The sequence below is a fragment of the Cajanus cajan genome, chromosome 2 (assembly GCF_000230855.2).
Source record: "Cajanus cajan strain Asha chromosome 2, NIPB_CcT2T_4, whole genome shotgun sequence".
NCBI lineage: Eukaryota > Viridiplantae > Streptophyta > Magnoliopsida > Fabales > Fabaceae > Cajanus > Cajanus cajan.
In genome coordinates this window covers 57,715,547-57,743,188 of record NC_138518.1, presented here as the reverse complement: position 1 = coordinate 57,743,188, position 27,642 = coordinate 57,715,547, and the positions used below count along the sequence as shown (strand labels likewise).

At 35.1% G+C, this 27,642-nt stretch overlaps 1 protein-coding gene across 4 annotated transcripts; it reads left to right on the top strand.

Moving 5' to 3' along the window:
* Nucleotides 1–137: 137 nt before the first annotated feature.
* EDM2 (ENHANCED DOWNY MILDEW 2) lies at nt 138–26,984 on the top strand. Of its 4 annotated transcripts, XM_020366934.3 has the most exons (19): nt 139–340; nt 654–1,112; nt 1,208–1,304; nt 5,976–6,035; nt 6,154–6,299; nt 6,482–6,578; nt 6,683–6,781; nt 10,828–11,075; nt 11,164–11,256; nt 11,343–11,870; nt 12,083–12,230; nt 12,317–12,418; nt 12,685–12,777; nt 22,120–22,161; nt 22,741–22,851; nt 24,956–25,027; nt 25,117–25,235; nt 25,396–25,459; nt 25,577–26,984. In XM_020366934.3, exons 2-19 carry the CDS (start codon nt 697–699, stop codon nt 26,705–26,707), a joined length of 3,666 nt encoding a protein of 1,221 aa, XP_020222523.1. In that variant the 5' UTR covers nt 139–340; nt 654–696; the 3' UTR covers nt 26,708–26,984. The 4 variants fall into 4 exon arrangements, with proteins under 4 accessions (XP_082924627.1, XP_020222523.1, XP_082924629.1 ...); XM_083068501.1 differs by lacking the exon at nt 12,685–12,777 and having other exon boundaries at nt 138–340; XM_083068503.1 differs by lacking the exons at nt 139–340; nt 654–1,112; nt 1,208–1,304 and adding an exon at nt 1,840–1,862.
* The last annotated feature ends 658 nt before the right edge of the window (nt 26,985–27,642 follow it).

Here is a 27,642-nt window from a genome sequence, read left to right as displayed (position 1 = left end):
CAAAATCAATTCTTTTGCACCCTATAATTTTTTTTGTCAAAATTAGAATAAATATCCATTTTGTCAAAATTAGTCCTGAAATTAAAAATTATAAAATCAAGAATCCACATAGATTTATACTTTGCTTTGCTTGCGATTCATTCGAATTTTCCGGAAGAGTTGAAGCATGGAATTTACGGTATCCAAAAGACAGGAAATGTTCCGGTGGAACGCTCCCACATATTAACAGTCGTACGCACGCGTCTCTTCCCTTCCCTTTTCTTTTGTCTGGTACTCGCACTAAAAACTAGAAGCCATCACCATAACCCTCGCAACGCTGTCTTGTTCATCATCACAGAAGGTACACAACTCCATCCTTCTCATGCAACGTTGCATTTCTTCCCGTCGTTTTTTCATTTTTCGTTCTTTTAAAACCCTCGCAAATTGCACTTTCTTAGGGTTCTATGTTGCATGGATATATCCCTCAGTTCCACGTTTTCTCATTATTACTCGTATCAGAATCATTAAATTTGATTTTCCTCGAGTTCATTTTTTGTCGCTCTTGATTATACAATTGAATATTCAAATCTTCAAATTGTGCATTTAGTTAGTGGTTATGTGAATTTGTTGCATGTGTTACGACATTACATATGTTTTGTGTTTTTGTTGCTTAGGTGTTGAGTGGTTAGGGTTTGGGGGGGTTGAAAAAGAAGAGAAATGGCTTCTTCAGATGATGAGGGAGAGGCTCAGCCATTATCTATAGTGAATTACCATTTTCAAGATGACGACGAAGGGCCTGTGTCTTTTTCTGTGTTGCCAATTCAGTGGAGTGAGTCTGAGAGTCCAGTTGGTAAAAAAAAGCAGGTGTTCTTGAACGGTTATGTGGATAACGGACTGAAGAAATTTTTCACTCAAGTTGTTGCGTGGAGGTTTGATCTTTCCTATGTAAGGCCGGAGATATCGGTGCTTTCTAAGGATGTGAAATGGATTAAACTTGAGAGGCCTAGGAAGAGCTATGAGGATATCATAAGGACTATTTTGATCACCATTCACTTCCTGAGTTATGTGAAGAAGTATCCTGACACATCTGCCAAATCTTTGTGGGATAACTTGAGCAAGAAAAAGGAGTTTAGGTAATTTTCAGTGTTCTGAAGTTCTTTCTCTCCTAATTGTTGTGGAAATTGTGGAAATATGTATCGTGACATTTTTTCAAATAAATTATTTGCAGATCTTATGAGGTTATGCCTTCACAAAAAGATTTATTAAATCATATGGTTTTAATGGGGGAAGCTGCCAAAAGAGATGATGTTTTAGCAAAGTCCAAGGTTTGTATTTACTTTAACAAATATGCTGTGGTGGAGAGCTAGGAAATTAGTATTTGATATATTTTTTTCATTCCTAAACATCCTCTAGGGAATATTGATTCAAAATATGGTTTGAAAATATACTGGTATATTTTTGTCTTTTTTACATTAAGTTTTTTTGTGATAGCTGATGGAATACCAAGAGGATTTAAATTTAATTAGACATGTTTGGAAATTATGTGTCTATTTTTTGCTCTTTCTTTTTAGTTTCAGGAAACAGGTAGTCTTATTATACTTTATTGTACTTTTTGATGAACTCTGATTAAAAATTTAGTATTAGAAAGTAGGATTACATTTTTGGAGTGGATTTTAAATGTTGTGGCATCTATTAAGGGATTCTATGAAGGATGAGGTTGTTAACTGGTTTAGTTCAGGAATGTAAATACGCTTGTTAATTGTGTTGATTACAATTTTACAGAATTTGTAGGAGAGGATGAATGAATAAAAACCAAGTAAATTGTACAACTCTTTCCCTTCATCCATTCCTCAGCAAATTATGTACTTCTCTCTGCCAGATATGTGAGTGCTATGGTTAAATTTTTAGGTTTCACTTTCACCTCCCCTCTGATGAGATGCCTAATTTCTTGGTGTGGGTATGTCCTTTTTTTTCACTCTTGTTTGTGAGCATTTCCTTGTTTCTGTCTTGAATTTGCAATGATGGGATGAATAGCCATCTAGAAATGCTGAATGAAAATAAAAAAGAAATATAAAAGTCTTAACATTCAGAAGGAATGCTGCTCTCAACAAAGAACTTTTTTTTTTTTGATGATATGCTGCTATAGACATTTTCTTTTATAACAAAACAAAAGATATTGAGAAACTTCTTTGACTCTGATTTGGATTAAATCTTTGTTGAATTTGAATCGATGAAGTACCATTTATGCTTATTGTTTCAATGGTTATATTTTGTTAATTTATAATTGTGACTGGAGGAATTACTATGAATTTTATACAATATTTTTTTGCCCATATAAATCTACATCGAAATATTTTATCAACGTGCTTTGATCCATCTCTATCATATATTTTTAGGAAATTGACATGTCTGTTATCTGGCATTATATAATCATCATATTAGATTAGAAGCTCGTACATATAACTGCTTAACATAGCTTATATTGTATTGACTCTTAAATTTCATTTAAATTGATTGGGAATACATGATCTTTCTTTGTTATTTGAATTAATTAATTTGTAAGATTTCTAGGCCAAGAATATGAAGTTCATGAAGTGGTTTGTATGCAACATAGAGCTAAATGAGTTGTATGATCTTAATACTGCTTTATAACATAGTAGTTAATAGCGGGCGGAGCGGCCGCTATCGCGGCGCTCTGGAGCGGAGCGGCCTGACCCCGCAATCTCGCTGCTGTCACGTGGCGGATTTGTGTCGCGGCCGGAGCGGCTATGTCGGTGGCGGAGCGGAGCGGCAAAAAATCGCGGAATCGCGACGCGATTTTGACATACCCTTCATTAAGGGTAAGTCAGTCTTTTCAATTGGGCTTTTTTTGCCCTAATGCTCCCTTCTCCTTCTCGCGGTTTCTCAGTTCTCGCACTCCCTCTCCTCTCTCTCTCTCAGATTGTTTCTTTCTTCTCTGGCGATCGTGGACGCGCAGTCCTCCATTTTGGCGACGAACTCCAGCTCTGACGCGCCTCCAGCTCCGACGCACCTCCAACTCTGCGTGCCTCCAGGTTCGACGTGCCTCTAGCTCCGACGTGCCTCCAGCTCCGACGCGCCTCTATCCGCTTAGTCTGTCTTCTGTTCTCATGTCTTCGACTCTTCTCTCTTTTATGCAACATAATTTTATTTTTAATTTTTTATTAAATTATTTCAGCTGATTTTATTTTTAATTTCTGATTAAATTTAATTCAGCAAATTTTATTTTTAATTTCTGATTAAATTTAATTCAGCAAATTTTATTTTTAATTTCTGATTAAATTTAATTCAGCTGATTTTATTTTTAATTTCTGATTAAATTTAATTCAGAAAATTTTATTTTTAATTTCTGATTAAATTTAATTCAGCTGATTTTATTTTTAATTTCTGATTAAATTTAATTCAGAAAATTTTATTTTTAATTTTTGATTAAATTTAATTTAGCAGATTTTTTTTTCTGATTAAATATAATTCAACAATGTTTTTTTAATTTTTTGATTAATTCAGCTGCTTTTCTATTTCTATTTCTAGTGGGGGTGATGAATTTGAGGGAGAGGAAGACTTTAATCTTGATGAGGAAGAAGATTAAACTATAATGTTTAATTTTTTTACTTAGAGCTTTAGCACTTTGTTTTGGAGACATTTTATATTATGTATTGTTTGAGTACTATGAACTTTTATTTATTAAAAATGTTTAATGCATGAATTTAGAGTTATTTTTTATATTTTTTAGCTTTTATATATATATATATATTATTAATTATTTAATATATATAAATTAATATTAAAATAGCGGTTATCCCGCTCCGCGTCATCCCGCTATCCCAGTTTTAGGGTCGACCGCTCCGCTCCGCTATTCGGGATTGACTACTATGCTTTATAATACTGTGTACTATAATGCAGTGGTAGTTGATTCATCTCTGTTTATATTTAAATCTTTCCTAGTTAAATATATAAATTGGTCCCTATATGTGTCACTAATTGTCAATTTGGCCCCTATACATGAAACTTATTGAATCGGTCCCTATATGTGCAAACAATACCGGTTTGGTCCTTGCTGTTACACATTGACATTTAACTCCCTTATGCATTCTTAATTTGGTCCCTATACATATATAGTAGTGTATTCTTAATTTGATCCCTTGTAATAAAATGTAGCGCATTCTTAATTTGGTTACATATAGGGACTATATTAAGAATGCACTACAATATAGACATGTTTGTGAAAATTGAGTTTTAACTGTAAGAACTATTGAGTTTACAAGTTCAAGGACACCAACCTCTATAACTCGGTTGCAAAATCGTTTTTGAGAGAAATTGTGCAAACTCGAGCAAGCTCAAGCTGACACGTACACATCGCGAGTGTATACGCTATTTAGTGTGTCTACATGGGTGACTAAAAGAGCCCACAAAAAACACAAAACAGGGTGTTTCATGATAGTTTTTTTCTCCCATGATGTGTGTTTCTCGCATAATCTGAAGTACTGAACGAATGAACCCCAAACACAAAGGTTGTAAGCTCTTGTGGAGTGCGATTTGTGTGTCTGTGCTGTGCTCGTCAGGCTTCTGTTTGGCGTTCTCTGTTCTGTTCGGCATTTGGGTCTCTGTTCTCATTGGTATTGGGGTTCACTGTTGCTGCTTTGTTGTGGTTCCGGGATTGTTTTCATGGTTTCATGGTTTCTGGGATCTAATGGTTTCAGGGTACACATTTAAAGACATTAGTTTTTTTTTTGTTTTTTTTTTATTTTATAGTTTTTTAAATGTTGTCATTTTAAGAACTTGTGTTTTATATGAATTTAAGTATTGATTTGGTGTAGTTTAAAGTAATGCACTACTAAATTTTGCTACTTTATTATTGTAATTTTCTATTTTGCTTTAATATGGTGTTGAAATGTTAATTTATTATGTTATTTCTATTTTCTAGATATTTTAATTTTTTTTTATATTAAGTAAACTCTTGCGAGTTTATAATTTGAGTTTACAATTCAAGATTACGAAGTGTCAAGGAGTTTATGTAAACTCTTGAATTTCACAACCTTGCATATGTAGACTAAATTAAGAATGCACTAAATTTATAGAGACCAAATTAAAAATGTTTTAAGGGGGTTAGCCGTGATAGGAATCTAACCAGCTACATTTACACATAAAGGGATTGATTTTACAAGTGTTTATGTATGTTCGAGATCCTATACCGACTAGAGATAAGGTTATAATAGTGTACATGAGTGGGGAGTAATCCTTATTTTACAAGTTAGTTTTGTAAGGTTAAGTTAGACCTATAATTTATTTTCTTAACGTGGTATCAAAGGCAATCCTTAGCGATTATTTGTTGTTGAACTTATTAGGCTACAAGATATCGGGCCGTTATCAGGCCATCCGTAGATGTCTGATGTCTAGTCCTACAAATCTTACACTTGAGATGTCTAGTCCTTGACATGAGCAAGTGTGTTGGAGATCCCACACTGATTACAATTAAGACCAACAAAGAATATAATATATAAGTAAAGATCAATTCTCACCTTATAAATTGGTTTTGTAAGGTTGAGTTAGGTTCAAATCCACTCCCTTAAGATCCTATAAGGAGCAAATTGAAAATTTATGACATGTACAAGGACTAAATTATGTGTTTAACCAATCCTTTCCTGCCTTCCTTCTCTCCTAATTATTCTTTTACTTGCGCTAAATATGTACTCCCTCATAAATTGTAATTAATTATTGGCTTATGCACCTATTTGGTGCCATTAAAATTTTTTTTGCTTGAGTTATGTTAGATTTAGTCTCTCGTTGGTTTTGTCATAAAGATAAGGATTTAATTATCCTTTGACTTGTTCTTTTATTTCCTTACAAAATTAAAATTTCAATTTCTTTTGATTAATCATTATCTTATTTTCTTAGAAAAAATGTTTAATTTCATTTCTTCTATTCTTATCAACATGTGTGCCTCACTCACTTCAATGACAAGTATTTGATTTTAACAGCTTTTGCTCATGGTTCTGGAAGATAAGGATAAGCCGAATATTAGGAAACTATCTGATGAGGTTTGTTAGATATTCAGTTTTCCTTTCTTGACGATAATTTTGCTCTTGATATATTTTCTCCCATTACTTGCTTTTATTCATGTCATGTATTATTTGTAACATAATTTGTTGATTTCAGGAAGTTAAAGATTTAGCACGACCTGGATTTATAATTGATGATATTGACAATGATATGATTGATGAAGCTGTTGAAGATTCAGATGGAGAGGAAGAGTTGTTTGATTCTGTTTGTGCAATTTGTGACAATGGTGGTGAACTTTTGTGGTATGATTTTTTCGTGTAGGTTAATTTAATGTGATGTGATTTCTCTGTGCGGTGTATTTAGTTTTGTTTGCATAATTTCTCCAGAGTATTGTATAATGTATATGTTTTTCCTGCTTTATTTTACAATTACAGTTTATTTTTTTTCTTTTTAAAATTTTGAAGTTATTAAATGATAAATGCAGTTGTGATGGAAAGTGCATGAGGTCTTTTCATGCTAATGAGGAGGATGGCGAAGAATCTGCTTGTGCCTCTCTTGGTTTTAGCCAGAAGGAAGTTGATGTATGTTGATTATGTTCTCATATTTATTTGACTTGTCTTTTTCCATTTACCATTTCATTGTATACTCGGATAGAAATTTAATTGCTTAAGACACTTTTTTGCAGGAGATCCAAAACTTTTACTGCAAGAATTGCGAATATAATCAACATCAGTGCTTTGCATGTGGCGCACTAGGCTGTTCTGATAAATTTTCAGGTGCTGAGGTATAACTATGTGCCACCCAATCCTTGGTTGTTTATCCGATACAAATATTATCAGTTCTGTTTTTGTGGAGAAATAGCTTTTGGCATATTTCACGCCGCTCCCACTTTTATGTATGATTTTGATGATGACGTGTCTAGTGTTTTTTGGTAACTGAATATCAAAATACCAAGGGAAATTGATATCCTTAGTCTGGTTCATGCTAGATTTCATTTGAAATAGAGCTCTCTGTACTGTGTAAAATAAGAGAAATTGGAAAATCATACCTATTGAACGGATAGAAAAGGAAAAATAATATTTCTGATTTTATTGAAATGAATTGGATGATTGAATCAGAATACAAACTGGTATTTATACAAGAGGAAAACTAACTCAACTGATGAGCTTGTACAGCAAGCTAGATCAGTCTTATACAAGAAGCTATTACAAATTGAAAGTCAGCTGTCTTGTAGACAGCTGAGATACAACAGGAGTAATATGCTCTTATACCCCCACATGCTCAAGGGGGTTCAATCAGCAGTAGAAGGTAGATTGAACACATTGAGCTTGGATTGAGATGCATAAACCGAGTAGGAGAGAGTGGCTTGGTGAGAGAATCAGCCCATTGATCTTGAGCAGGGATATGCATTACACAAAGTTATTTAGCAAGAACCTTTTCTCTAAAAAAACGTATATCTATCTCTATATGCTTAGTGCGAGCATGAAGAACTGGATTGTGAGCCAAAGAAACTGCACTTTGGTTGTCACAAAAAATTGTAGGTAGTGTGTGAGAAACTCCTAGCTCTTTAAACAGAGTTTGAACCCATAATAGGTCTGCAGTAACTTGTGTAAGCCTGTGATACTCAACCTCAGTGCTGGAGTGAGCAACAACTTGTTTGCGAGACCAGCAACATATTATATTAGGACCAAAATAAATAGCTGTACCAGAAGTGGACCTGGTCATCTGGGTCAGCAGCCTAGTTAGCATCACAAAAGGCTTTGGTACCGGCAAAAAGAGGAGAGAGAAAAGTGTGTACACGACAGCGGTGGCTGACATGGCAGTGACGGTGGCGGTCGTCGAAAATATTGTTGGAGTAGGGTTCTCACCAAATGGAAGCGAACCGGAAATTAACACAGTTCGAAAAAAAAATTGTTCTTCAGAACTAGTGGGTCTACCGGGCAAAAGAAGGTTTCAAAAGTGAATAGAGAAGAATCAGAGAATAGAGAAGAATAATTGACTGAAACAGTGTCTCAATATACACAGGATGAATGGTTATATAGATTTATTTCATAGATTACACATGAATATAAAAGATATGATTTTCTATAATGTCTAAGATATTATCTCTACATACTATATTTAATATCAAAGTAAGATAATATCAAGATAAGATGATATATAAGATTCTTATTAGTCTTGAATAGTGGTGGCGAAGAAGTGGGAGTCATCAAGGATCGAATGCTCTTGATACCATATTGAAGAGTGTGAAAAGTGAAAATAATATCTTTTATTTTATTGCAATGAATTTGATGTTTGAATCGGTATACAAACTGGTATGTATACAAGAGGTAAACTAACTCGATTAGCTTGAACAACAAGCAAGATCAGTCTTGTACAAGAAGCTTACACCAGAAGCTATTACAAAATGAAAGTCAGCTATCTGCCGAGATACAATAGGAGTGCTGAGATACAATAGGAGTAATATACTTCTAACATCCAATTTAGGCTAAGATCTTGTAATATATACACAATAAAATGTAGTATAGACAACAAAGTACTTATAGTAGTGCTAAATACATAAATTATGCATGAGGTTGTTAAAATTGAGATTTTTACCTAGGATTGGGAGGAGGATGAAAGATCGTAACTCGAATCATAAGATCCTACATCCCTACATAAGATACTTATATATATGTGTATGTGTGTGTGTATGTTTACACACATACATAAAAAACTACATTCATGATAGATAAGGAAAACCTATAAATAACAAAATTAAACAAATTCATCATCGTAGTAATAAGTCATAACTCATAAGTTCATAACAACATAATTTCCTAAATAGTGAAATACATAACAAAACACAACTCATAAATAAAGTTCAGAAGTCATAACATATTCCAAGTAGACTATTTACAAAAAAGTTCAATATAGTCCTCCTCCTATTAGTCCATCAATTTGTCATTATTGTGCATCCAAATTTCTTCCAATAAGCTTTGTGATATTTCAAAGAAAGATTTGTCTTTTCAATGTGGTGCTTCATGTATTTCACCCTAATCTCATGGTAGGTTGGTGTGCCAAATCTTGGATCTTGTCGGGCAATTGATTCAAATATGTGCTCTTAATTGTTGGCCACATTAAAAGGGTGAAATTCTTGTAGAAAAAGTAGAGTGATTTCTTGGCATGCTTCCTCCATCACATCCTTCTTGAAAATCTCGTTGATTGTCATTTGAAAGCTCGCCTTTCTCTTGAAAAGATTTTGAAGCAACAAAGCTACTACCTACTCCATCAATGTCACTTGATTGTTTTAGGGGCTTTTGTTGCAATGATAAAGCAATACCCAACATATTTTTCTTATCATCTTCACAGACAGCCTAGCAAACTCCAACATCTTTGGCCATTCCTTCCAAATGATGCTTCAAACGATAAGCTCCTCCTATTAACACCTAATAGTATTTGCACTTGACCTTTCTTGCATCCATCAATTGAAACAGTGTTTTTGTGCCTCAATAGTCCTCATTTCAACAACATTTTTATGTATTTTTGGTGGAGGTCCACTTGCACCACTTCCCCCACCTTCACCACTTGTGCTTTCGTTTGTAGACATTTTCTCCAACTCTTGAGCATTGACCAACATAGACACAAGAATAAAAGATTTGGAAACAAAAAGTAGAAACAAAGGCATAACAAGAGGCATCCCATGAAATTGCAAACAAGAATTGGAAACGAGAAAGAAAGGCGTAATAAAAGAGAGATCGAGATCTGGAGACAAGAAACACCAAATTGAACTAGGGAGAGAAGAAGATGCTAGAATAGGGTCTCACTTTGATGGCAACGAGCAACCAACTCACTTTTATGTTCAAATTGTTTTGTTCACATTTGCAAACAAAGGCATGTGCAAAAGCGATAGTGAGGTTTGGCGGTTGCAATGTGGTGGTGTCCAACAGTTGCAAGTAGTATTTTAAAAATTGGCTTTTTGTGAACCGATTGGATCAAGAACCGGTGAAGCAACTGGTTCAAGCCTCTTAATGTACTATATATGTCATTGAACCAGTGTAAACTGGGGTAACCCAATTGATTTTCCTAATGAACCAACAAACCATTGGTTTGTTGTGAGCCCGAATTTGTATTCTTTATACATGAGAAATATTTGAAGTGAAACATGATAAATAATTGAATTGAAACATGAGAAAAGCTTGAGATGAGAATTTAACCCAAGTACTTTGAATACTTAAAAGTTTAGTAACCACTGCACCATTGCATCCAATTGTCATATATATATATATATATATCTATAACTAACATAATTTTTCTAGAATATCTTTAATTTAACATTATATACACACACACACACACATATATATATATATAATAAGATATCAATTAATGCGGTTCTACCCAAATGACCCAGTGAGCCCAACAATACCTTGAATTGATCACCGGTTGGAGTTTTTGAACATTGGTTTTGTAGGGGTTGAGCTATGATTGAAAAGGGGGTTGCAATGCTTTGGGTTCTCAGTGCTTTTGAGTGACTCAAAAATGGAAGAAAATGATTAGGGTTTTTGAAATTGGGTCAATGTTATCCAACCTGGTTTTGGCCAAATAGATTGAAAGGGTTCCATATCTCAAATCCCACAATTTCGTGGGTAAAATTGCGATCTTACAACAATCCTATTGTTGCCGGATCCAAGCACGGAGATCTTGTCGTGGATCATAAAATCCCATGATCTTATGATTAAGATTGTGATTTTAACAATGCACAATAAATGTGAAGGTTTTCCTAGAAATAAGAATGTTTTCGTAGAGCTTTGTTTTGCATGAGACTAAGTTGTGGATTTTCTCCTTTAGGTCTTCAAATGTGCTTCTGCAACCTGTGGCTTCTTTTATCATCCACATTGTGTTGCAAAGTTACTTCACAAACTGGTTGAGGATGCCCCAAAGGAACTTGAGAGAAAAATTGCCGCGGGGGGACCTTTTACTTGTCCAACTCATTATTGCCGTGTTTGTAAAGAAATGGAAGACAAGAAGAAACATGACTCACAATTTGCTGTTTGTAGGCGTTGCCCCAAGTCTTATCACCGCAAATGTTTGCCAAGGTTATTTCACTCTTTTGGGTTTGTGTTGCTATTACTCATTTAAAGTTTCTAATGCATGGAGGGCTGATTCTAAAGTTGCATGTATCAGAACAATTGCTTTTGATGACATTGAGGATGAAGGTATTATAACAAGGGCTTGGGAAGGACTTCTACCAAACAATCGGATTCTTATATATTGTTTGTAAGTGTTATAGTATACTGATGTTTTTGTTCTCCAATTTTTATTTGTGAACTTCAAGAAATGTATTTTTCCACTCTTTGTACCAGAAAACATGAGATCGATGATGAACTTGGGACTCCTATAAGAGATCATATAAAGTTCCCCCAAGTTAAAGCTGCTACTGTTCGAGAAATTAATACTGAGGAGAATGTAAAGCCTGGTACGAAAGAGAGAGTTATATTGAACAAGAATGATATAGACTCAGAAAATTTATTTGGCAAAAGAACTATTGCTAAAGTTTCTAAACTGTCTGGTAAAATTTCTTCTGGGAAAGTTGGTGACAAGAAGTCTGTAAAGATTTCTGAATCAAATATATCAAGGAATAAAACAAATGAAGCATCAAGAAGGTCTTTGAATGAAAGTAAGAGGTTAATTTCAAAGGCAACCAGAAAGTCTGATGCTGTGGAAAACAGGCCCTCATTGGGTGAAAAATTATTTGCTTTCTATCAGAGCAGATCTGAGCAAATTAATTCTGCTAATCAGGTTGAGGATGTAGCTAATAGTACCCTGCCTATTAGGCCTGCTAAAAAGCTGAGTAGTACATTGCCCCCATTAGATGCAGATTCAGAGAAGAGGTGAATCTATTTTCTTGTCCTTCTTTTGAACTGGTTATTTTTCTGGTGTTGCTGTTCCCCTCCCTTCTGCCCCTGTCCCCCCTTTTATTCCTTAAAGGTCTTTTATAGTATTTAGCATAATAAATAAAATTCTGTTGGATATGTTTGAAACTTGGAAGTTATTTTTATGGTTATTTATGATGATATTGTTGAGATGCTTTCTTCTGATGTAGATTGTTGGCTTTGTTTAAAGAAGCTACTTCATCAATTACTTTGGAGAATGTTATAAAAGAGCACAAATTTGCTTCTACTCATACTCACTCATTGAAAAATGTTGTGGAAAAGACCATTACATTGGGGAAATTGGAAGGCTCAGTTGAGGTACGTATGTATCTATATTTATTACTCTATGATGTTTATATTAAGGAATTTGTTTTGAGTTCATGTATTCTGTCTTGTGTATATAGGCTGTTCGAACAGCCCTAAGGATGCTAGAGGATGGGCACAATATTCGGGATGCAGAAGCTGTATGTGGTCCTGATGTTCTAAACCAGATATTTAAGTGGAAGGTACTCTGCTATTCTTTTCAAAATAAAATCTAGGATTTTGGTTCTAAGTTCTAAATATTTATTTCTCTCTTGTATATTTTACACCATGATATTCTTTTATTGTTTTTTAAGTCTTAAATTGTTCTATGCCGTGTCTGGTTACATATCTAATAAATTATTTCCTAAACTTATTTTTTTCTTAATTTGCAATTCAAATAGTGCATTTATAAAGTTGTAGAAATGATTCAGTGTAGTTGTCACAGCTATATTAAATGAATTTTTTGTAGGACAAGCTGAAAGTATATCTTGCACCTTTTCTAATTGGTAACCGCTATTCATCATATGGCCGCCATTTTACACAAGTTGAAAAGCTGGAAGGGGTATTTATTCTTGCTCAACTTTTAGTGTTCTAATTTTAGTTATTCTGTCAGATTCCTGTATATATTATTTGTTAGAATAGCTTGTTTAGAAAGCTTCTTCTTATTTAAATATTTATTGTATTTTTCTGATTGGTCTTTTCTCCTGGTGTAATTGCTTAGGCTTCTAGGCTCTGTAGCCTACTCTGTAGCCTTTTTCTTCTTGTAACCCTAATCACTCTTTATATAAGGAAAATATAAAGATCAGTATGACTGATCCTTTTTGGCCATTCTGTTTCAATATCAAGTTGGTATCAGAGCGGGGTCGATCCCGCTCTGCCGTCCGCCGCTGTCCACTGCCATCCGCCGCCGTCCACTGCCGTCCGCCGCTGTCTGTTACTCCGGCGAACCTAGGGTTTGGTGCGCCTTGTCAAGCGCGACCTAACCCCATCAACTCCGGCGTTGTCAGAGTCCCCACGCGCTCTCACGCGCCGTTTCTCTCTCCGGTTTTGTCAAGCGCGTAATGTTCACGCGCCGTTTCTCTCTCCGGTTTTGTCTAGACTCAGTTTTGTGATTTGACCACTATTTAAGGTGTGGGCCTGCGTTTCTCTTCTTCGGTTCTTCTCTCTTAATTCCTGTTGCACGACCCATCTTTTTATGGCATCTCCAGGCCCTATTTTGTCTATCTCTGGCACTCCGACCATAACCACGGAGAAACTCAATGGAAAAAATTATTTATCATGGGCTGCCTCTGTGGAACTATGGTTCCTTGGTCAAGGGTACCACGATCACTTAGAAATGGAAAACGCTGAGGGTTCAGATGAAAGTTAGGCTAAATGGAAGAAGCTTTATTTTCAACTGTGCTGTGTTGTGGCAGTCGGTTGAGCCCAATATTTTAGGGACCCTTAGAGCCTTCAAAACTTGCTGTTCTTTCTGGAAAAAGGCTCAAAATATTTATGCAAACGATATTCAGCGATTATATGATGCTGCTCAGAAAATAGCATCCTTGAAACAAATTAATCATGAAATGACGTCTCATATTGCTGAAGCCCAAGCTGCTGTAGAAGAACTAAAAATGTTCGTGATAGATGATTCATTAGAGGGAATAAATAAGAAACTTGATAGGCTATATATGGTGCTGATCCTGAGAACATTGCACCCAGACTTCAATCATGTTCGTGACCAAATTCTGACCGGCCACGAGATTCCTTCAATGGACAACCTAATAACTAGACTTCTTCGTGTTCCTACAGAAGTGAAGAATGAAAACTCTGGTGGAATTGTTGAAGCTTCTGCAATGGTTTCAAGTCAGGGTAGAGGTGGTCGTGGAAATCGAGGAGGAAGAGGAGGTAGAAGTGGTCGTCCTCAATGCTCATACTGCAAGAGGATGGGTCATATCCAAGAGAAATGGTTTCCAGAGAAGATAGCAAATCTGTCCAAGTCTGAGAAATTAGGAAAATCTGAGATGAAGGTTCCTGAAGATGACTATCATGAATATCTTCAATGGAAATCTATGAATCAAGCTCAATCTTCCTCTACCACTACTGTTTCTACAGCTTGTATTTCTCATTCAACTGCAAATCAAAGTCCATGGATCATTGATTCAGGAGCCTCTGATCACATAACTGGTAATAATTCTGTTTTCTTCCATGTCCCCACTTAAATCACCTTACCTTATTACCTTAGCAGATGGATCCAGAATTGCTCCTAAAGGAATCGGTCAAGTCTCTATGTCTTCCTCATTAAATTTAAACTCTGTTTTGTTTATCCCTAATTGTCCTTTCAACTTAATCTCTTTAAGCCAGTTAACCAAATCCTTAAATTGTTCAGTAACCTTTAATGCTGAATCTTTTGTTATTCAGGAACGTGGTACGGGTCGGAAGATTGGCGCAGGACATGAATCTGGAGGTCTCTACTATTTTGAAATGCAACCACCTGTATCTTGTGTTGCTGTTTTGTCACCCAAGCTTTTGCATGATCGTTTGGGTCACCCATGTCTATCTAAGTTGAAACTTTTGGTCCCTAGTCTTAAAAAATTAGCTGAGTTAGGTTGTGAATCATGTCAATTAGGCAAACATGTTAGGTCGTCTTTTCCCAAGCAAACTGATAAAAGATGTAACTCGATTTTCACCACCATTCATTCTGATATTTGGGGTCCAAGTCGTGTAACATCTTTTGGTTTCAGATATTTTGTAACCTTTATTGATGAATTTTCTCGATGTACTTGGGTATATTTAATGAAAGATCGTACTGAGCTTTTGTCTATTTTTATGTCCTTCTTCAATGAGATCAAAAACCAATTTGGGAGACTAATTAAAATTTTTCGAAGTGACAATGCAAAAGAATATTTCTCTTATGAATTATCCTCTTTCCTATCCTCACAGGGTGTCTTGCATCAGTCTACATGTCCACATACACCCCAACAAAATGGAATAGCAGAAAGGAAAAATAGGCACCTTGTAGAGACTGTACGCACCCTAATGCTCAATACAAATGTTCCTGTACATCATTGGGGTGATGCAATTCTCACTTCTTGTTTTTTAATAAACAGGATGCCCTCTTCTTCTCTTGAAAATAAAACCCCTTACTCCATTATTTATCCAAAGGAACCCTTGTTTCATGTCTCACCTCGAGTCTTTGGGTGTACATGTTTTGTCCATAATGTCTCTCCTGGTTTGGATAAATTATCTGCTCGAGCAATTAAATGTGTTTTCTTAGGCTATTCTCGTCTTCAAAAAGGGTACAAATGTTATTCCCCAAAGACCAGAAAATTTTACATGTCTGCAGATGTCACCTTCTTTGAACAAACTCCTTTTTTCTACTGCACCACTCATGATTCTCTCTCAATACAACAAGTGCTACCAGATTGTTCTCATGATTCCTTTCCACCTTAACTTTCAATTCATGACCAAGAGGTTACTCAATCTGTTATTCCCACCACTACTCCTATTCCAGCTACCCCCCTCCTCTTGTTACATATCATCTTCGACCACGACAAATCGGCCCTCCATTACTTGAAGAGTCACCAGATTCTTGTCCTTCACCATCAGATGCCCCTACTGCAAATCCTAGTGAGGATAGCTCTGAATGGCCCATTGCTCTTCAAAAAGGTATCCGGTCTACTCGCAATCCTCATCCTATTTATAATTTTCTGAGTTATCATCGATTATCTCCCTTGTATTTCTTCTTTGTCACTTCTATATCTCCTCTTACTATTCCTAAAAATGTTCATGAGGCTCTTGGTCATCCTGGATGGAGACAAGCCATGCTTGCTGAAATGCAAGCTCTAGAGCATAGTGGTACATGGGAGCTAGTTCCCCTCCCTCCTGGGAAATGACCAGTTGGATGCAGATGGGTCTATGCTATTAAAGTTGGCCCTGATGGTATAGTTGTTCGGCTCAAAGCCAGATTGGTGGCCAAGGGGTATACTCAAATTTATGGGCTCAACTATAGTGACACTTTCTCTCCTGTGGCCAAGTTTCCTACTGTTCGTCTCTTTCTTGCTAGCCATTCGTCATTGGCCTCTCCACCAATTAGACATTAAAAATGCCTTTCTTCATGGTGAGTTGGAGGAGGAGATTTACATGGAGCAACCTCTTGGATTTGTTGCTTAGGGGGAGTCTGGTTTAGTTTGTAAATTGAGAAGATCTCTTTATGGCCTCAAACAATCTCCTCGAACTTGGTTTGGAAAATTTAGTCATGTTGTACAAGACTTTGGGCTTAAAAGAAGCGAAGCAGATCACTCAGTTTTCTATTGTCATACTTCTCCTGGGAGATGTGTTTATTTGATTGTTTATGTGGATGACATAGTGATTACAGGAAACGATGTAGCTACAATTTCTCAATTGAAGAAACATTTGTTTAGCCATTTTCAGACCAAAGATCTGGGACATCTAAAATATTTTCGTGGTATTGAAGTTGCCCAATCAAAGGAAGGCATTGTGATCTCTCAAAGGAAGTATGCTTTGGACATTTTGGAGGAAACAGGCATGACCCATTGATAGTCCTATGGATCCTAACCAAAAGTTAATGACTGATCAAGGTGAACCGTTCATAGAGCCAGAAAGGTATAGGAGATTGGTTGGGAAACTCATTTATCTTACAATCACGAGACCTGATCTCTCTTTTGCAGTAGGGGTTGTTAGTCAGTTCATGCAGGCTCCTCATATTGATCATTGGAATGCTGTTCTGCGTATTCTTAGATATATCAAAAAGGCTCCAGGACAAGGATTACTATATGAAGACAAAGGAGATAATTGAATTTCTGGATACTGTGATGCTGATTGGGCAGGATGTCCTATAGATAGGCGTTCTTCTACTGGATATTGTGTATTCCTTGGTGAAATCTCATTTCTTGGAAGAGTAAGAAACAAAATGTTGTTGCTCGATCTAGTGCTGAAGCTGAATATCGAGCTATGGCCTTGATTACTTGTGAATTTATATGGATTAAGCAACTCATTCAAGAGTTAAGATTTTGTGAGAATCATCCAATGAAATTGTATTGTGATAATCAAGCCGCTCTTCACATTGCTTCCAATCCAGTATTTCATGAGAGAACCAAGCACATAGAGGTTGATTGTCATTTTGTGAGAGAGAAGTTGCTGTCCAAGGAAATCATTACTGAATTTGTCAATTCCAGTGAACAACTTGCAGATGTTATGACTAAGTCATTAAGGGGGCCTCGAATTCAATTTTTATGTTCCAAGCTCGGTTCATACAATCTGTATGCACTAGCTTGAGGGGGAGTGTTAGAATAACTTTTTTAGAAAGCTTCTTCTTATTTAAATATTTATTGTATTTTTCTGATTGGTCTTTTCTCCTGATGTAATTGCTTAGGCTTCTAGACTTTGTAGCCTACTCTGTAGCCTTTTTCTCCTTGTAACCCTAATCACTCTTTATATAAGGAAAATATAAAGATCAGTATGACTGGTCCTTTTTGGCCATTCTGTTTCAATATTCAAGTTTATTTTTACATCTTCATGTGTTTCTGTGTTGGAAAGATACAAAGCTAGCTTCAATATCCTCCTTATTCATTGGAGATATTATAGATCTAGGAGCTAGGGAAGGCCTTGGATGTGGGTTATATAGATTTCTCAGTGAGGCTGATGTCACAGAATAGAAGAAATAGTTAAGCTGATGCTGTAATAAACAAAACAGATTAATGGTAATTTTGATGCTTTTGAATTTGATTATCTATTATTTACCAAGATGGTGACTTAAATGTGGCAAGTAGCTTAACAAAGAAGCATCTATATTGGTAGTTTGTAATTTTAGTTAATTTGATTATATATTATGTAGTAAGATGGTGGCTTAAAAGTGCCAATTAGCTTAACAAAGAAGCATCTATATTGGTTGCTTGTAATTTTAGTCCACAACTATTGGTTGTCACCTATTGGTCATTCTTGGTTTAATGGCTTGTCTTAGAATGTGGGTTATAAGCCTAACTCAATCCTATAAAACTAGCTTCTGAGGTGAGCGTTACCCCTCACTTATGTATTCTTTAATTGCTTTAGGTTTTTTCCAATATACCCTCTTATGTCCAACACTATTGGACATGGTACATGTATGCATCAATGGTAGATGATCCTTTAAGAATGAATCTAGATAGCTCTGATATGATCTTAGAATGTAGGTTATGTACTTTACTCAATCTTACAAAACTAACTTGTAAAGTGAGTGTTGCACCCTACTTATATATTCTTTAATTGTCTTATTTTTAGTCGATGTAGGATTTGAGTTTTTCCTAATAGCTTGAATGGTGACAATATGACAAACATTCACATAAATGATCTTATTAGGAGGCTTGAGAGTAAGGGTGGGTGGTCGGGGAGGCCATGTATTGCAAAAATTCCAATACCAACTTACATCTATTGTTGAAGAACAACTTCACTTAAAAGCCTACATGGTCTATCAAATGCCAACAAATGTCTTTGTAATCTTCATAAGCTTGTGTGGGTTTTTTTGGCTTTGAAGTAGAGGTGAAGTATTGGCATTACTATCTCATGGAATTTGATATTTTGTGGCACTTAAATATCTTAAATATTGGATGGAGTTGGTAAGGACAATGTTTACATCGTAAGTTTAATTGTGAAATTGCATGAGTATGCTATTTTTCTGCTGCCTTTCAAGCTAATTTGCAAGCATAATTGTCGGAATCTGAAATCATAGTGGAATTGCGGAGTTGGATCCCAAATTCATTGGATTGGAGCAGTTAGCATGATTACTCTAGATGTGGGTTACCTTTCATGTTTTTGACCTGGATGAAACCTGGAACTTTTAGTTTTTCTGAATCTAACTAAAAAGGTTTCAAACCCACCCTAACTCCATTTGCACATCTCTGCCTCTTCTCTCCACCCTCTTTCCTTCTCAAACAGAACATGACCCTAATCAGATCAGAGAACCTTTGCACATCACCTCGTTTTTTACTATGTTTTCTCATGCCTCACCCTTGCACAGAGAAAGCCATGCTCAGCAGAGCTTGCAACAAAGAAGAGAAGGTTCTCTTCTCTTGCATCAAGCCTTTTTTGTCTTTAAGATTTAGTCAAGGTAGTCAAAATCAAATTTCTAGTTAGACTTGAGAAAGGGTCATTAAATCGTAACATGAAGTGTAAGATTCTACAAGATTTATAAAATCCAAATTCACGCATATAAATTCTTATATATGCATGTGACATAGTATAAAGAAGAAGAAAAAAATAATAAGACATGGAATACTTAATTAAGCTGAAATTCATAATTATAGATTTATAATTTATAAGCATAATAAAGTCAATAATAAACTCCAAACGGAACTGAAGAAAACAACTAAAAATACTGCACTACTATAGCAAAACAGCTTAAAATATCTAGTTTAACTTTAAGTCTAAAATAGATCATCCAAATTTAAACTGTAATCACTCAAGATATCCTTGTTTCTTCCATTTTCTCCATCGTCTTGTTGTTCATTAACCATATTAGCAGTATGAGCCTTATCTAGAGGCGGCACACCAAAATTGTCATCCTCATTTAGATTTGGATTTGGAGGATCCAAATCTTCATTCATTTCAACTCATTCATCATCATTTTCTATAGTCCACTCATATTCGGATGGAATATCATCAAACAGCTCTTTAAATGAATCATATGATCTTTTTCTAGCTTGCTTTTGCTTAGCCAATTTTGAATTAGCCATGACAAAATCATCATTCATAGTCTTTTACTTCAAACGGTCTGGTTTTACATCTTTAATCACAGAGAACAGATAGTGAGATAGAACCAATGACTTGTGAGAAAAACAGAGTCAGAGGTAGAGGAAAAAAGCAGAGTCAGAGAACTGCAAGAGTGAGGAACTGTGAGTAGGAGCACAATGATTCTTTGCTTTGCGCAGCAGTGGTAGAGGAACAGAACAGAGAGTTAAAGAGTCAGAGATGAACTCAGACGTGGCAGAAGAGAGCTCTGGTCATGATATTTGTGCAGCAGTCTAGGGTGAGGGTTTGCAAAAGGTTGAAGAAGACACAAGAACATGGCAGTAAGTATCGTAGGAATCGCGATTCGTATCGTACGATACGAAACGATTCCGTGCTTCAGCGATTCGAATCGCATGGTGTATCGTTTTTGATCCTGAATCGTTTTTGAATCGTTTGTATCGGGTTTAGAATCGGAAAATCGCGATTCTGGAAGGTCTCGCACGATTCTGGGAAGAAACGGGTCGCGTCTGAAACCGGGTCGGGTCATGCGTGACCCGGTTCTGAAAACCCTAAAAAAATGATTTTTTTTAAATAAAAAAAGACGAAACTGAGACAGAAAATGCCGATACCCATTCCTGTACATGACCCACTTAGTGGGTTTCACTTTTAGTGGTCCCTTTGTCTCGTCCAGGTTCGCAGCTTCGTTTCGATGGCTGTTTGGGTTGCTGTTCTTCGTGTTAGTGGTCCACTTGTTGCTGAGTTTATGCAGCAACAACACTAATATTTTTTTTGGGTGGCTATATTGCTGATTAGAGTAGCAAACAGTCCCTTGTATATGTATATATTTAGCAACAACAATGATTTTTTTGGAGGCTTTGTTGTTGAACTGTACAGTCATTTCTTTTGGCTTTGAGACTGTTATTATTTGTATAATTCTATCTTTGTTTGTATTTTGAAGCTTATATATTACTATATATTTATGTATGACTTCATTTTGTCTGTTTCTTTATATTAAAATGTGCTTAGAGTGCTTTTATATGTCTTGTATGCATATATATACACTATGTTTTTATTGATCATGAATCTTACGATTCACGATACGATTCGATTCACGATTCAAAAAATAAGCTTTCCGATACATTATGTGTATCTCGATTCAACTACCATGCACAAGAATGCCAGCGGCGATGTTTTCTTCATTTTAGGGTTGGGTTAGAGTAAACTTAGGTTTTAGGGATTGAATTTTATGGGCTTAGGTTTTCGGAAGCACAAAACAATAAAAATGAAACTTGACCCAAAACTTGAAATTTGGCACAAAAAACACTGGACCAGAGAACATGAAAAAAAAATACGTTTCCACCATTTCTATGATCCTGCACGGAAATTTAACGATTCTGCTTTCCAAGATTCTAGCCATGGACAAACTTGTCCAAGCATGGAAGAAGCATAGAATTGCACTGCATAGAATCATGACTCTATGAGTCGAATCATGATTTTGACTATCATGATTTTAGTTAAACTTATGCTACTAATTATGACTCATGAGTTGTATTGGATGTTGTGGTTATGAATTTTCAGCTTAAGTTTAGTTTAATTATGTGATTTAGAGGTTATTTTCAATATGTATGTTATCTTTTATTATCTGTATTTGTTCAAGCATAATTGTGCATTTCAAGCAAAAGCTAAAGCTGAATTAAGAACCCAAGAATGAATTTGACCCTTAGGGATGAACTTATGTTTTCACCTTTAACTGTTTATTCGAAAGATTTTATGAAAATATATTTTCAGACTGCAATAGGTTGAAAGTGAGATATTGTCATATTGCTCAAAGTTATAGCAATTGAACATTAGTTTAAATAGCTTTTGTGAATAAGCTATCTGCTCAATTCTAAGTTTTTAATAATCATAAGTACACGTTCAAAACATACTTATCACTTAAACTTCACTGTAGCAACACTAGAAGTTGTAATAATTCTGAAATGCATTAGTAGTTGAATAATATTAGTATATTGCACTTAATGACAATGTAGCCACCTTATAGTTTGATTATTGGAAATTTGGAAGTCCATTCAGATAGTGATTATTTTCATTACATTTGATATGTTGGACTTTGTTGTTTTGGAATGAACTTCTTTCGTGGTTGTTCCACCATAATTACATCCATCAAGCATTGCTTGAATAATGGTTTTTACATTTGCAGATTGTTGATAAACTCCATTGGTATGTTCAGAATGGTGATACAGTAAGTACTGATATTGACCTACAATTATTTAATTTATTGTATTCGGATAGTGATACAATTTTTGGTCACAGTAAATACTCCTCCAAAAGCTTGTGCTTGCATGAAATTTACTATAATAATTTTCTCAAAGTATACTTCTATAAAACAGATCTGACGTTGGGTTGTTTTAGTTTTATAGATCCTTTTAACATTTTATTATTTAATTCTTTTATTTTTTTTGGTAAATATAGGGAACCAATGATGCAGTCTGACAATTCTATGTTTGCATGACTCGACTTTTGTTTAAGTATAGGAAAGATCTTTTTTAATTTCCATGTTGATTTCTTGCTTACCTGGAATTTTACGGAAGATACTTAAAACCTTTGTTTTCACAATTTTTATTCTGTTTTTGAAAATTACAACTTTTACAAGTCTGCCTGAATTTTTGTCATTTCTGTACAGCAAAACAGCGAATTTTCCTCATGGAATTCTGATATGCTATAATTTGTCTGGTGGTGGTGGATGGCATTCTTAACATGTTTAATCACCTACTAATTTTAATGTTGATTATCTGACCGGGGATTGTTACTTTCTGGTCAGATTGTGGACTTCTGTTGTGGTGCTAATGATTTTAGCATTCTTATGAAGAAAAAGCTGGACGAGACAGGGAAGAGATGCTCATACAAAAACTTTGATTTACTTCCAACAAAGGTAATTAAACGTTTTCAAGTTATAACTTATTACTCTAATTCCTGTAATTCAATTTTTGCTCATTGCCACTGCAATGCGTGGTTTCTGATTTTAAATTGAGATGTATTTAAATTTAAATGTTGAGACACAGAAAAATTATAGGTGAAACCATTGAGGGCTGCAGTCAATAGTTGTATCTAGAGACATGATTTACAATAGGATGTTATGGTGTTGTTTATTCTATGTAGCCTATCCCACCTAGTCGGTAATTGTTGGTTGCTGCTGTTAAATGTTGAAAGTATGGTATGATTTCTTTTAAGGTCCCATTTGGAAGAGTTTATGAATAACTTATTTTTACTTATCTTATTTGTAAGTATTTATGGGAGTGTTTGGACAAACTTATAAAATATTTTATGAATAGCCCATAAGATATTTTGAGTTTATTTTGATAAGCTGTTTAGTATATAACTTATTACTTATATTATGTGAGAACATATTGAAAAATACCCAAGTTTGAATCTTATCATTGATGTAAATTATTTTTATTTTTTTATTCTTTCACTAACAACCAATTATATATTTTTTTTCAATACTTCCTACAAAAGTTTCTGTTTCTTTTTATTATTTTTCTCTTCAAATATTTTTCCTATCTCTCCCTCCCCCCCAAAAAAATCCACATTCCACAATTATAAAAAAAACCTGGTAACTTTATTTTTTCTCTAAAATAGCACATCTAGAATGATTTTGTTGTTAATATCTATACAATAATTTTTTTAATCATTAATTATAAAATATATACAATTGATTTTAAATTTTTAAATTTGACTTAATTTTTAATCATGGTTATATTATATATATTTGATTTCTCATATTTTATTATTAGTTTTATTTTTTTATAAACTAAAATTATGTGAATGGTGACTAGTAATTTTTATATATCATTTTTAATATTATTGTGATGTATAATGTCTTTTTTAAAATCTATTTAGTTACTTTTTATATTTTTATTTTACTTTCAGTCAAAATTTAATTTGTAATATTCTTAATTTTTAAAATGAGACTTAAATAATGATACATCCAAACATTTTAAAATTGTGTAAGTACTTGTTAACATGTATATCTAAATGTAACAACTTGTTGAATTTTAAGTACTTATGATATAGGTTCATATTACATACGAGCTTATTATATAAGATTTTATATAAGTTGTTTCTCCAAACGGACCCTAAAGTGGGCAGAGGTTTCCAATATGCAACCAGTTGTATTTCAGTTTATCAATGATGTTTTTTCTGTATTATTTGCTATTGCGCCTTTGTATTAGAATACTCGAGCCCTGGATAACTAATGATTTGGTTAAAACTAAAGTGCTTACGAGTCTGTATTGACATATGCTTTTGGTTTCTTATTGGTGTATCATTGTATGATATTTTGGGTTCCCCTTTTTTTTTTATCATTTTTTTGTTTTTATTTTTTTATGTATGATCATCTTCTCATTGGGTGACAGGATAATTACCTGTTGCATATAAAAATGTTTAATCAGTCATTCATGGGTAGAATTTGATTTACTAAATATGGGAAGTAAAATAATTTGTCGAGATTTAGCTTTTGAGTGTCATATTGAAGTGTGTTTTATTGTGAAAATTCCTTGTTCATATCAATTCTTCACAACTCATGAGATTTTTCCTGTCATTTAAAACAACAAATGCATATTATTGAAGTTAAAAGTGTGGTGTGTGGGTGGCTGTGTAATACAGTTAATAGTAACTTGCCTCCATATTCTTCAGGAATATTTCAAAGCTATTGAAACCTCTCTCTCTCTACTATGTTATATAGCTGCTTACAGAATAGCAGTTTATTGAGGCGTTGTCTCATTTGAAGTTTGAAAGCTTTGGCGCTTTTCAAATAGTTTAAGGGAGCCTGATTGATGTTTAGTAATAATTGATAGGCCGATCTGTTACAGAATGGTTTAAAACGAATTACATGTTATCAGTTATGAGCATAATGGTTTTTATATGATGGTTTCAGCTAATTTTGATGAAGGAAAATACAGAATATACAAGTGTTCATTATAAGATTATCATATTATTTTTCTTTACCCGTTTACCAGAAATTTGCTTGTTTACAGAATGATTTTAATTTTGAGATGAGAGATTGGATGACTGTCCAACCAAATGAGTTGCCTTCAGGGTCACAGTTGGTAAGAATCATTTTCATGGTTGAGACGTGTGCATATCCACATGGCCAGTTCACATATTTCTTTTATTATTTTCTTGTCTGCTGGAACAGATCATGGGCCTCAACCCCCCCTTTGGACTTAAGGCAGCTTTGGCTAACAAGTTCATAGATAAAGCTCTACAGTTCAAGCCTAAGCTCCTGATTCTCATAGTACCATCAGAGACAAAGAGGTAATGTCCTTTTTCTTGTTATTTTTTTTTTCAAGAATAGGAGTGTTAAATAAACTTTCCCTTCACACCAATCTGCCAAGACCACGTTGGAGTTGTTGCTTCCTTGGTTGGAGTTCATTTTCTTGTCGTGTCTTTTCATGTTTGTTTCCTTATTATATAGGCTAGATGATAGACGGTCGACTTATGATCTTGTTTGGGAGGATGAGAGGTTTCTATCGGGCAAGGTAAATAAATATTTAATAAATATATTTTGTTAATGTATATTTTGATTGTTACATGCTCTTTATTGTTCCTACTGCTGTCTTTATTTATTTTTCCCTGTTGTCCTTTTTTGTCTTCAGTCATTTTATCTACCTGGATCAGTTGATACTAACGACAAGCAAATAGAACAATGGAATGTAAAGCCACCCCCACTCTATCTTTGGAGTCGTCCTGATTGGACTGATAAGCACAAGGCCATAGCTCGGGAGCATGGTCACCTCATCAGTCACCATGAGGTGTCTAAAATGGAAAGCTTTGATAAAGGAACATCACCTGCCAGTCATAATGTGGATGATAATTATGGTTTTGATATCACGCCAGGGCATGATATATTGAATTCAGCTGAGGCAGATATGAGTGATGGCCAGACAGGATGCTCATCGCATGGAAATGTTGATCGAGAGGGCCAAGAGAGACAGGAATATCGGGCGAGCAAGGCTGAGAAGACCTCATTAAAGAGGAAACGAACTGAGGAAAATGATGGAAGAGGACTAGGTGGGACCTCACCATCCAAAAGGCAGGTTGTAAATCAAATGCTTGAGGGAGTACTGGACCATAGCGAACCCAATCCAATTTGTGGGAGATCCTCAGTTGAACGTTTTCAGCCCAAACCTGACATGCCACCTCCAGATTTTGAGCTTGGTGATAAAGGTTATAGGCATTTGGAGCCTACCTCTTCTTCACGTTTGGGGGGGCTAAGAGCAGTCTATAGTGGGTCCCAGAATTGGTCGAGTGTTGCCAATCCCCATTATGATGCTGGGGTTACGGATGTAGATGAACACCATAGCAGCCTCGGCGGCAGTAACGTTGGATATAGACCTTATGTTAGAGAGGATGATAACTACATTAGGGAATTAGAGGCAAGGCAACAGACTCGCCATTATGGGCTTCTGAATCCTAATTCTGTGACGTCTAATTATCTATCTGGTCATGACCCAGCTCATAGCCGCCCCATGGGATCAAGTTATCCACTCCATGGTTCATTATCCGAGTCTTACACACCAGCCATGCAACGATATGCACCTCGCCTAGATGAGTTAAACCATGTCCGGATGGATCCTTTGGGGTCTGAACCTCCTATAGTTGGTAGAAACGGCACTTTTGAACGTAGCATGCCCCAACCTGGAAATGGAAGTTCGATGCCAGGTTTTGCCGCTGGTTATCACCATGTGTATTCACGCCAGAATTCATCAGACTGGTTCAATGGTTAGTTTGAATGCCCATTTTTTAGTTTTCCTCTTTTACTTTTTTTATTTTTTATTTTATAAAGATGCTGTATGTTGTATCCAGAAGATATCATTGGTTTGTTATGGTAATCTTCGGTTTATTTCCTTCTCAAAGAACATTTAGGGGTAATCATGTGTATATGGAGGCTCTAGTGGATAGATATGGTGTATTATCTAGTTTTATATTGTAAATTACAATATATACAATCTGGAATCTGAGACTTGCTTTCAATTGGATATTTTAAATATTCTTTCTTCTCTACTTTGAATGTGTATTTGATGATGGATGCTTTGGTGGACCACTTAGTTAACTGGTGTATGATGGATTAATAGCAAAATTGAAATTAAACTTTAACGACATTTAGATATTTTACGCTCGTGACATCTCACCGGCTACTGCCTGTAACATCGTCACCATGGGCATCTCAATAGCCATTGCAACCTCTGGTTCTTGACCTCTAATGACTTTTCCTCTGTTACAAACACATGTCATATCCAAAAAGTTGAAAAGCTTTTTCAGAGGAATTTGGTACTTTTAAATGTGGTGAATGCTTCAGGTGATCGAGAAGTCGGTAAGCAACAATCTTCTGAGAGGCAAAATTTACTAACATTTGTAAAGATACTACAGTGCCAAATCAATGAGTGTAGCTGTAAAAAAATGAGTATAGTTAGTTTTATACCTGTCTGAAAAATCTTATATAATATTCTCTCCTGTCTCTTTTATAATAAACGATTTCATAAAATACATTACTATTTGTTCCTATAAAAAAAAATCGGAGGGAGTTATAATTAAACATTTATTGGGCCACATATCAGGGTCCAAAAGAGTAAAGATCTCCATTTTTTTATTATTAAAGTTTTAAAAGTAGAAATGTAACTCTTTCAAAAGTGAGTGCTTCTAATATGAAGTAGTTGAACAC

Bases quoted from the DNA above. Each gene is read 5' to 3' on its own strand.
- EDM2 (XM_020366934.3), top strand. From the start codon at position 697: ATGGCTTCTTCAGATGATGAGGGAGAGGCTCAGCCATTATCTATAGTG. The intron at 11,257-11,342 runs GTAAGTGTTATA...TCTTTGTACCAG, and splicing joins CGGATTCTTATATATTGTTT to AAAACATGAGATCGATGATG. The intron at 25,236-25,395 runs GTAATGTCCTTT...CTTATTATATAG, and splicing joins GTACCATCAGAGACAAAGAG to GCTAGATGATAGACGGTCGA.